This window comes from Diabrotica virgifera, chromosome 1 (assembly GCF_917563875.1).
Source record: "Diabrotica virgifera virgifera chromosome 1, PGI_DIABVI_V3a".
Classification (NCBI taxonomy): Eukaryota; Metazoa; Arthropoda; class Insecta; order Coleoptera; family Chrysomelidae; genus Diabrotica; species Diabrotica virgifera.
The window spans coordinates 316,941,497-316,953,160 of record NC_065443.1 but is presented as its reverse complement, the minus strand read 5'-3'; the positions used below and the strand labels follow the sequence as shown (position 1 = coordinate 316,953,160).

Genomic DNA, 11,664 nt, shown 5'->3' with positions numbered 1-11,664 from the left:
AATATGTTGTTTTTTTTTCAATTTTTTCACCCTGTAGGTATTAATTTTTCAAAAAGTTAATACCGCCATTGAAAAGAGTGTAAAAATATTTTTTATGAAATATTTTGAACTTTTTAGTTATGTTCTCTTAATAAATATTACCATTTACCGTTATATATTTACCAGTATACCATTTAATAAATGCATAACGTATCTTCACATGTACCTATGTGCGACAGATTCGTGCAAATATTATAATAATTATTGTGCATTTAACGGTAGAAGCATATAATTTTAACCACATATACTACAGATACAGAGGTTCAAATTTAGATATGAGGCCATCTCAGTTTTTGTTCCTTTTACAAAAGTGGCGAGAATTCGTAATGGCGACTGTACGTATGTGACTAATAGCACGATAACTTTTGAACGAGATGTCAGATTTCAACCAAATTTGGTATATAGGTTCTTTTTTGATGAGTAAGAACGAGGTCTTGAACCGAAAGAATCGGTTTACCAGAAGTTGTGTTTTTACTGTTTTTTGATGTAAAAATATGTTGTTTCTTTTTCAATTCTTTCACCCTGTATATATAAATTTATCAAAAAGGTAATACCGCCATTAAAAAGAGTGTAAACATATTTTTTAGGAAATATTTTGAACTTTTTAGTTATGTTAATTGCCATTTAATAAATGCACTACGTATGTTCACATGTAGGTACCTATGGGCGACAGATTCATTTTGAATGCCCGCCATTCATTTTGAATGGCCTCATATCTAAATTTGAATCTTTGTATGTGTAATATGTGTGGTCTAAATTATATGCTTCTACCATTAAATGCACAATATTTCTTATTAGTCCATTCATTAACGGTAAAATATTGCAAAACCTCTAAATTTTAAAGAACCGCTTGGATTGACATGAAATTTGGCATACACCTAGCTAACAAGTCAAAGAAAAAAAGTGATATTGTGCCGATATGTACTTTTGCCCTGGGGGTGGTTTTCACCCCCTCTTGGAGGTGAAAAAATATTCGTCCAAAGAAAGTCAGGAAATCGATAAACTGGCTAATTTTAAGTAACTTTTGTTCTATAGAGTTTTTTCACTAAGTCAATACTTTTCGAGTTATTTGGCAGTGAATATGTTCATTTTTTCAACAAAATAACCACGCTTTTAGACGGTTTTTCGCAAATAACTCATAAGCATTTTGTCGAAAAAACATTCTTAGCAAAAATATAGCCTGTAAAAAATTTAAAAGAATGGTGTATATATCACGGCTCTACACCTAGTACAAGCAGAGTTATAGCTAATGAAATATTGGTTCATATTCGTCAAATTCCAAATAGAATATTTTAACGTGAAATAACCAAAAATGAAGCACATTTCGGGGAAAACTCATTACAACTTATTTAAAGTGTTTAATAAAAGCTTCATTTTTGTTTTATGGAAAAAAATTCTAGTATCAAAATTAAACAAGTTACGCTCAAAATAAAGTTAGTCCCTTTTAGTTTTGGTAAAAAAATCGAGAAAATCACCCCCTAATTAGTATCTTAAATGAACTTAATCGTTCATTTCTTCACAAATTTCTTGACTCACAAATTTCTTGACTTCACAAATTTCTTGACTCGTGTATATATTGTTTATATGATCTGTAAGTTTCATCGGTTCAAAGTCCTTATTATTGAAAGTGCTGTATTTAAAAGGGGTTGAACGAGTCACTGATCACGAATGTATGCAAATTTAGAAACACCAAACCTCAATAAATTTTTGTCTAACAGAAAAACAAAAAAAATACATGATATTCAGAAAAGCAAATCTGACTTTTTTGTTTTTCGAGATTTTTGGTATCTCTAACAAGTTTTAAGTTATTTTGAAAAAAAGCATCTTTTTCAAAATTTAAATTTTTAAAAATTTTTTTAAACACTTTAAAAAAGTTATAATGGATTTTTCCCAAAAAGTGCTTAATTTTTTGAATATTTTACGTCGAAATATTCTATTTGAAATTTGGTGAATATGAATCTATTTTTCATTGGCTATAACTCTGGTTCTACGAGATCCAGAGAACCAACGCGTACTCCATTTTTTTACTTTTTTATAGGCTATATTTTTGCTAAGAACGTTTTTTTCACAAAATACTTACTTTTTGAGTTATTTGCGAAAAACCGTCTAAAAATGTGGTTATTTTGTTAAAAAAATGAACATATTCACTCGCAAATATCTCGAAAAGTGTTGACTTGACGAAAAAGCTCTATAGAACAAAAGTTACTTAAAATTGTTCAGTTTACCCATTTCCGGACTTATTTTGGACATATATTTTTTCACCCCCAAGAGGGGGTGAAAGTCACCCCTAGGGCAAAAGCACACATCGGCACAATATCACTTTTTTTCTTCGACATGTAAGCTATACGTATGCCAAATTTCATGTCAATCCAAGCGGTTCTTTAAAATTTAGAGCAAAAACCGTGAAAGAATGGACTATATATTATTATTTGCACGAATCTACCGCACATAGGTACCTATATGTGAAGATACGTTATGCATTTATTAAATGGTAATTAATATAACTAAAGAGTTCAAAATATTTCCTAAAAAATATTTTTATGCTCTTTTCAACGCCGGTATTACCTTTTTGAAAAAATAATATATACAGGGTGAAAGAATTGAAAAAATAAACAACATATTTTTACAAAACAAAATCAGGAAAAACACAACTTCTGGTAAACCAAACTTGGTTGAAGTCGGACTTTTCATTCAAAAGTTATCGTGCTATTAGTCACATATTTTTCGTCGCCATTTTGAATGCCCGCCATTTTTGTAAAAGGTAAAATCTGAGATGGCCTCGTATCTAATTTTAAACCTTTACATATGTAGTATATGTGGTCCAAATTATATGCTTCTATCATTAAATGCACAATTCTTATAATATTTGCACCAATCTGCCGCACTAAATAGACTCATTTTGGAAGTACGGACAAGCCTACCCAATAGATAGAACAAATATACTCAATGTACTCAACGATCTATTAATTTTTGTAACAAGTATAAAAAAATATGCATTAAGGGGTTTAAATAATTCGACAAATAAATAATGTTGGTTGGAATACAAAATACCCTCAAACATTGCAAATGGCACAAACAATATTCTAATTAACAACATTCTAATTATAGCGACTCTGTAATTATAATATAACTAAAACAATTTTTCGTATATCACTGAATTTGAACTAATTTCATTAATTATCATACTTTATATCAGATCAATTGTTTATAATGGATTAATTCTATTTGCTTGTTTATGTTAATCCAATTGATTCATTGTTTATTAGCAACACCATAAAATTTTAGGTCTGGATCACGCGTATGAAAAAAAAGTTGATTAACAGCAAGCTGAAAATTTGTTAATAGCTTAAGGGTGTCTAGTCGGACAAACTTTTATATATGGGAACACTGGAACAGGTCAAATTTTAATAGTGGAACAGGTTAAAAATTTGGAACGGTCACACCACGAAAACATTTATTTTGTCCGACAGAACTTCCAATTGATTTGTTACCCTTTCATTAAACTCTCATGCAAAAATCAGACTGCTATTTATCACCTGTCATAATTCCTGTCAATTGACATATTCTACGTGTTCCACTCATTATAATTCCCATTTGGTGATAAATAGCAGCCTGATTTTTGCATGAGAGTTTAATGAAATGGTAACAAATCAATGGGATGTTCTGCCCGACAAAATACGTGTGACGTTTTCGTGGTCTGACCGTTCCAAATTTTTAACCTGTTCCACAATTAAAACTTCCCCTGTTCCAGTGTTCCTATATATTAAAATTTGTCTGACTAGACACCATTAAGCTATTAACAAATTTTCAGCTTGCTATTAATCAACTTTTTTTTCATACGCGGGATCCAGACCTATTTATATTTGTAAAAAACCCCGTTTGAAATATCTCCAATTATTCGATAGAGAGAATAAATGATCAGCGTTATGAGTTCATTTGGTGAAAAATATTTTTGCACAAAAAAAAATCTATCACAAAACTTGACAATTTTCAAATGTTGATGTACTGGATCATGTACTGAATACTTACAGTGAAATTAATGTTAAAGAAAACAGCACCTTAAGTGTGTGGAATCAAAAATGTAATCAACAATTAAAATGGACAGGATGGTGGAATACAGAAGTGAAGGCAGAAATAAAAAAGAAGAAAATGGTGTAAGAAGAAAATTGAAAACGGGATTAGACGAAGATAAAGAAAAATATTACAGGCAGAGGCAGAGACGACTGGTAGAAAAGACAGTCACACAAGCGGTAAAGAATTACAAAAAGGATATGTAACAAGCAATAGAAACATTTGGACGACAATACGGCACATGAAATGAGGAAAACTAAAGGTAATAAACGCAGTAAAAGATTCATCAATGAAAATCCAAATAAACCCAGAACAAATAGCTAGGGTATGAAAAGAATATTATAAGAAAAATTTGGTACCAAAATAATAAAGGAAGGCGAAGAAAACATAGAGCTAGAGCAAATAAGTAGAGAAGAAATAATAGAAGGACTGTCAAACATAAAAACAGCCAAGAACCGGAAATGGTAAAATACATGGGAGAAAAAGGAATAAACTGGCTATAGAAAATATATATAGAGGCGTGGGAGAACAAACAATTCCTAAAGACTGGCATAACAACATCTTCTTGACGATATACAAACAGGAGAATACGTAAACTGCAATAACTATAGAGCTATAGTATTTTTACTACAAAAGCGATATTACGTAGGTTAAAATTTTTGACGTAAGAGAACTGTCAAAACATTAGAATGTGACTTTTCTTTATTGCCATGTTTATAATTGCCATGTTTATAATAAACATGGCAATAATGAAAAGTCACATTCTAATGTTTTGACAGTTCTCTTACGTCAAAAATTTTGACCTACGTGATATCGCCTTTGTAGTAAAAATACTATATATGTCTGTCATCGGTATGCTTTAAAACATATACGAAAGTAATAGAGAAGAGACTAAGGCAAAAAGTAGAAATAGAATTGGGGGAATAGTCCAGAAAGCCACTGCGCATCCGCTAGGAAAAATATTCCGATTCGGATTTTTTGCACAATCTTACTCAAAAAGGACCCCTTTTAACAAATTTGCATGTTGCCAGGACCAAAAGTGGGTCAAAAATTTTTTAAACGTTTTTTTTTTTTTGTTTTTTTCCTAAAATTATTTTTTTGCATGGAACAAAGTTTTTTAGGTTTTTTGGATCATTCCAAACAGTTTTCTGTTCAAAAACTATGTGAAAAACTGAAAATTTGAATGTTGCCAAGGTAGGTAGATATTCTTTAAATATCGATTGATGAAATCCTGAAGAGTTTTTTGCAATACAGTATTCAAAACTCCTTTGTTTTTTAATTTCTAATCACGCGTGCGCGACACTATTTTCCACCGACAGTATGGTGCAATAAAAGGAATAAATTCGTTATTTCGTAAACCGGCAACTTTAAGGAAAAATCCCGAAACAGGTCGATTTTTGAAGTTATACTTCTTTAGGCGGGATTGGGAGTGAATTTTTATTTTACTGGGCGCATGCGTACACCGACAGTGTGGTATTAGTCGTTATACGGGCTGTGATTGGGTGTTGAAATGATCTGTCAATAATTGTTCAATATGGAGGTTATCGGTAAACAAAAATGTTGTATATTATATTAGTTTTTATTGCTGTGAGGACAGAAATAAAATCAAATTTATAATTGTAGTGACTTTTTAAATAGTTTTGAAAAGCCACAGGTATTACGTAATTCTAAATGTTTCAGTTGTATTCCAATAAAAAATAATGTACTTTTACCTATTAGTAGGCAATGCTTTAATTTACATAATCTGATTACGAACAATATTTCTACAAATCTTCATCTAATATATCGTTTTCTTACTCTATATTTTGTTGTATTTTAATTCGACAAAAATCAAACTAATAATTTGATTAAATTCATATAAATAAACAAAATGTCAAAAAGTTTATGGTGTAAACGTTCAGTTTGTGTATATTCCCACATGACGTATACGCGAAGGTGGCGCAGTGGGAATTCGCTTTGACTTTCGATCGGCGGGATAGACGGGAAGCGGGTTCGAGCCCCAATGCAAGTTATTATTTTTTTAGTTTTTTTATACATTTTATGATTGTAAGTATTTTATTATATAATGTTTTTCAGAAAATATGTATTTAATTAAAATTGTTGTCAAAAATTATTGTTCAGAAATCATTTGTGGCATTTTTCAATGTGTTTGTGTGTGTTTTATTCTTTTATTTTTTTAATTTTCGGTATTGTTTTAATAAAAATGTTTGAAAAGTAGTAGAGAAACTGTTTAAAGTATATTGATTTCGTTGCAATCATATAATAGAAGTATAACTTCTTACGTGCGTACAAAGTACCTACACACATTCTTTTTTATTTTTAAGTTATGATATTGTGGCTATATGGTATACTAGTGACGTCATCCATCTGGGCGTGATGACGTAATCGATGATTTTTTAAATGAGAATAGGAGTCGTGTGCTAGCTCATTTGAAAGGTTCTTTAATTCTCTATTCAGTAATATAAACATTTATATAATTATTTATACAGGGTGTCCTTCTACTTATTTTTTTTTGTCAAATAATTTAATTTAATAAAAAATTTTTGGACACCCTGTATAAATAATTACGTAAATGTTTACATTACTAAATAGAGAATTGAAGAAACTTTCAAATGAGCTACTACACGACCTCTATTTCCATTTAAAAAAGTCATCGATTACGTCATCACGCCCAGACGGATGACGTCACTAGTATACCATATATGCCACAATATCATAACTTAAAATAAAAAATCGACCTGTCTCGGGTTTTTTCCTTAAACTCGCCGGCTTACGAAATAACGAATTTATTCCTTTCATTCGCATCATACTGTAAACACATGCAACGGTGGAAAATAGTGTCGCGCACGCGTGATTAGAAATTAAAAAACAAAGGAGTTTTGAATACGGTATTGCAAAAACTCTTCGGGATTTCATCAATCGATGTTTAAAGAATATTTACCTACCTTGGCAACATTCAAATTTTAAGTTTTTCACATAGTTTTTGAAGGTTAAAAATGGCCGATTTCGCAATTTTTCAATTTTTAATCGCTTATATGTCAAAAACTATCAACTTTAAAGAAAAGTCACTAAAGACCTTTTCTGTTTGTAATGATCCAAAAAACCTAAAAAAGCTTTGTTCCATGCAAAAAAACAATTTTAGGAAAAAACAAAAAAAAACGTTTAAAAAAAGAATGTGTGTGTACTTTGTACGCACGTAAGAAGATATTCTTCTATTATATAATAGGTAATTTAAACGAAGTAAATATACTTAAAAGGTTATTTGTACTTATTTTATTTAAAAATCAAACTAACTTTCTTATCTACCACTTTCAAAAAAGAAGAATATCTTCAAAAATTATATAATAATATACTTACAATCATAAAATCTATAAAAAAAATAATAACTTGCTTGGGGCTTGAACCCACTTCACCTCTACCGCGCCGTACGAAAGTTGACGGCATTTCAAACTGCACCACATTCTCGTATACGTCATGTGGGAATATACACAAACTAAACGTTTACACCATAAATTTATATGAATTCAATAAAATTATTAGTTTGATTTTGTCGAAATAAAATACAACAAAATATAGAGTAAGAAAACGATATATGAGATGAAAGATTTGTAGAAAGTTTGTTCGTAATCAGATTATGTAAATTAAAGCAATGCCTACTAATAGGTAACTACATTATTTTGTTTACATTTTCCAAATAGATAGGTATTGAAACTATTAGGTATTTCCAACTGAAACATTTAGAATTACGTACCTGCGGCTTTTCAAAACTATTTAAAAAGTCACTATAATTATAAATTTGATTTTATTTCTGTCCACACATCAATAAAAACTAATATTATACAATATTTTTGTTTACCGATAACCTCCATATTGAACAATTATTGACAGATCATTTCAAAATTTCAACACCCAATCAGAGCCCGCATAACGACTAATACCATACTGTCGGTGTGCGCATGCGCGCGGATCAATCAAATTTTACCCTCAATCGATTCGCCGCTAAAGAAGAATATCTTCAAAAATTTTTGACCCACTTTTGGTCCTGGCAACATGTAAATTTGTTAAATAAAAGGGGTCCTTTTTGAGTAAGATTGTGCAGAAAATAAGAATCGGAATATTTTTCCTAGAGGATGCGCAGTGGCTTTCTGGACTAGAAGACAAAGCGGCATTTAGACCAGGAAGACAGAAAAATGACAAAATATTATATAGGTACTACATACTCGAAGAAATTATCGCACCACCTTAAAAATGTGTCATTTTGGTGTCTCGAATTTCCTAAACCTGTTGTACGATTTAAGTGATTCTGTTTTTTTTTTATTTAAGCCCTTATGTTGAACAATAAAAAGTTACGTACTTTAACAACTAGTCATGTTTTTCATCAATAAAGAGTGTGCGACAAACTTTAATGGGTAATTCTGCATAAAAAGAAATTAAATTTGAAGAAGTGTTGAAATTTTTCTTACAAACTGACGATTTATTTATTGCTTGAATACCGGTTAAGATATGCAAATGAAATTTGGTGGGTTTTAAGAGGTAGTTATTGTGCATTCTTTTACATATTAATAATTTTATTTTCACCATTGGCGTGCATGCGCGTAATATATATATTTAATTAAAGAATATTATAGCAAAGATTCAAAATTGCGCAACTACACTTAGAAATTAACAACATAAATGGTTTTTACTGTTTAATTATTGTCGCTTAATCATTATTACATATCATTTTTATCCTCATTATCTCACGAGCAAATATCAATACAAATCATACCTAATTTGAAAATGAACTTATATTCGCAGGCTTTTATTTGGTCACAAATTTCGACCAAATCGTTTATTTGAGTTCCATAAAAGATTATTATTTTTTGAAGTTATACTTCTTTACGCGCATATGAGGGTGAATTTTAATAGGATTAAAACCTTTGATCCCGGCGCAGTCGCATTACAACTTTGTTCTGATTGGATGTTCAAATGACATGACAAAAATTATCCAATATGGCAGCTGTATCACAGCTGTGGGACTGTGGTTTGGTTATGTATGGTGTATGGTTGTTGCGTTTTAAAATTTGTAGGAAGAGAAACAACAAACAAAAAGTTAGTTAATGGTTATACTGCCTTTTTAAATAGTTTTCATATTATATTTTTGGACTTATTAACATAGAAGAGATGATTGTTGCATGTCAATGTGAAAGCCCATCAAACTGTGACTAGTATGAGTGCCGCAAAATTACTGATAAAAAACCTATTAGCTCGAAGGCGTAGAGAACTGTGGATAACAACAATCAACCGGGACGATCTACGATCTCGCTTATTCAAAGCTAAAGAATCTTACACTGGAAAGTGTTTTAAAAATAGTAGATCAAATTTTGTTATGATATTGTCAAATTGTGAAACGTCAGAATATTTATATTTCATTTGTTAACATTAATATTAATAATACAACTTGCGCAATTTGAAAAATATGGTTTAAAAGGTTTTTTATTATAATTTTGTGTCTTTGGATTTGTCTTCCTTGGGCGTAAAATAATAAAACATCTATTTTTATATTTCACTTGTCACCGTGATGTGTAAATATGTATGTCTGACACGTTAATAGTATGTGCCTTGATGGTCTTGGTGGTGCCATACTTTTTTCTTTTTTGTTTTTTTAATATTTGGCATTGTTAAGTTTTGGTTCATTAATGGTAATTATTGTTAATTTTTTGTATTGTAACTGTTAAGTAGGTATATTTATTTCGTTGAAATTATATTATAATAGAAGTATAACTTCTTACGTGCGTACAAAGTACACACACATTCTTTTTTATTTAAAAATGAACGGAAAATATAAAAAATAAAAATGAATCCCTAAGTTTAGCACGCCACTGGTTAAAATGTCTAACAGAACCTAAAAAGCGTATTGTTCACGTTTGAAAAATATTCAAAATCATTTTTATTTGGATTGAAATTTAACCCCTGTAATATATCAATAAAGACAAACCTTTTTAAACCTGTTTAGTTTTAAAATTAAACAACTTAATCGTCTACAAAAATGACTATGAATATGGAGACAAAACCAATTTTTTGAATTAAAATTTATTTCTCTGTCACTTACCTCTCTATACTCATTGTTGTGGAGCAGACTTACAGGAAAAGGATCCTTCTCTTCTTTCACGGTCTCTATCTTGTTTTCTTTCTCGATAATTAGAAATGATCCATCGATATCTTCTTCCTGTAGTACCAAAAACGAAGCAAATTAGAATAGGCCAAGATAAAAGAAACAAAGTAAAAGATGGTATTGAAGCTATCGCAAAATCTTAATGGAAATGGACAGAACATGTGGCAAGAGAAAGTGAAGAGAAGTGGGCAAAGGAAATAATAAAATGGCGACCAAGAGCATTTAAACGAGACATAGGAAACCGCAGAAAAGTTGGATCGATGATATTAAAGGAAAGGCAGGAAGAAACTGGCTCAGATAGCTCAAGATAGGCGAATATGGAAGGCCTATGTCCAGGACTGGGCCAGAGAAGGCTACTATAGAAGAGAGATAAGTACAAGTAAATTCAAACAAATTACTAACTGACTTACCTCTTTATTTTTTTCCAAAGAAACGTCCAACAAAATATTCTGTGCCTTTGGTGGTTGTAGTGGTACCCTATTGTTAAAGAAGCTCTTCTTCTGCACCTTGTTTTCTTCATGCTTCTTGGTGAAATACTGCTTGACCGGAATCCTTTGGTAGTTATTTCCAACTTCCTTCCTTATTGGTATCTTCATACCCAAGATTTTTTTGGTTCTAGCACCTATATTTTCAATATCTTCATGAATTTGAAACGCCGCCATGTTAAAATTTGTTAATAATTAAGTAAAACCTGTATTTTTCGTTAAAATTGTAAAATGTATCACAGGGAGGTAAGGATTTGAGTATAAAAAGTGAAATAAATCGGTTTTTAAAAACGTGTATACACCTGAGACTGTCAAGTTTGAGTTGAAGTTTAACGTTCAATCGTTTTTCTGTTCCTCTAATTATTAGTTTTTTGTCTCATTAGTTGACAAACTAGACATATTCTTTTTCAAAAGTAGATACTTTATATTGTAAACAAAAAAAAGTAAAATGATTTATAAGCATTTGATAATTAAAATTTCTGTTCAAACTTTAAAGGTAATGAAATATCATTATTACGATTTTTAAACCTCCAATAGTATTAGAATTAGGTAAACACCGTATAAGTGACAGAGACAGGTGATATAGGTGATTGCGCGTGAATAGGTGATTGTGAAGAATACCTATATAATAGTCCAGTCGTCAGGAATTAAAATGTCATTAAACCTTAAAAATATTACATCATCATCATCATGAAACCTCTTCTGTCCACTGTTGGACGTATGTCTCTCCTATTTTTTGCCACTCTCCACGATTCTGTGCGTCTTGTCGTCCATCCAGCGTGTTGGTAGTCGTCCTCTGTTGCGTTTGTCTTCTCTTGGACACCAGTCAATTAGTTTTCTGGTCCATCTTGAGTCTTTTAGACTCGCTATGTGAGCTGCTCAATTCCATTTCAGCTTGCCAGTACGTTCGACGAC

At 30.8% G+C, this 11,664-nt stretch overlaps 1 protein-coding gene across 1 annotated transcript in view; it reads right to left on the bottom strand.

The window, feature by feature from the left end:
- Nucleotides 1–11,150, bottom strand: part of LOC126879271 (cyclin-A2-like) — a 132,600-nt gene extending 121,450 nt beyond the window's left edge. Inside the window, exons 1-2 of the mRNA XM_050642347.1 lie at nt 10,675–11,150; nt 10,202–10,318 (exon numbers count right to left, since the gene is read on the bottom strand). Of these exons, the coding sequence (XP_050498304.1) occupies nt 10,202–10,318; nt 10,675–10,926 (369 nt within the window). The 5' untranslated portion in view covers nt 10,927–11,150. The remainder of the gene's footprint in view (nt 1–10,201; nt 10,319–10,674) is intronic.
- Nucleotides 11,151–11,664: the final 514 nt, after the last annotated feature.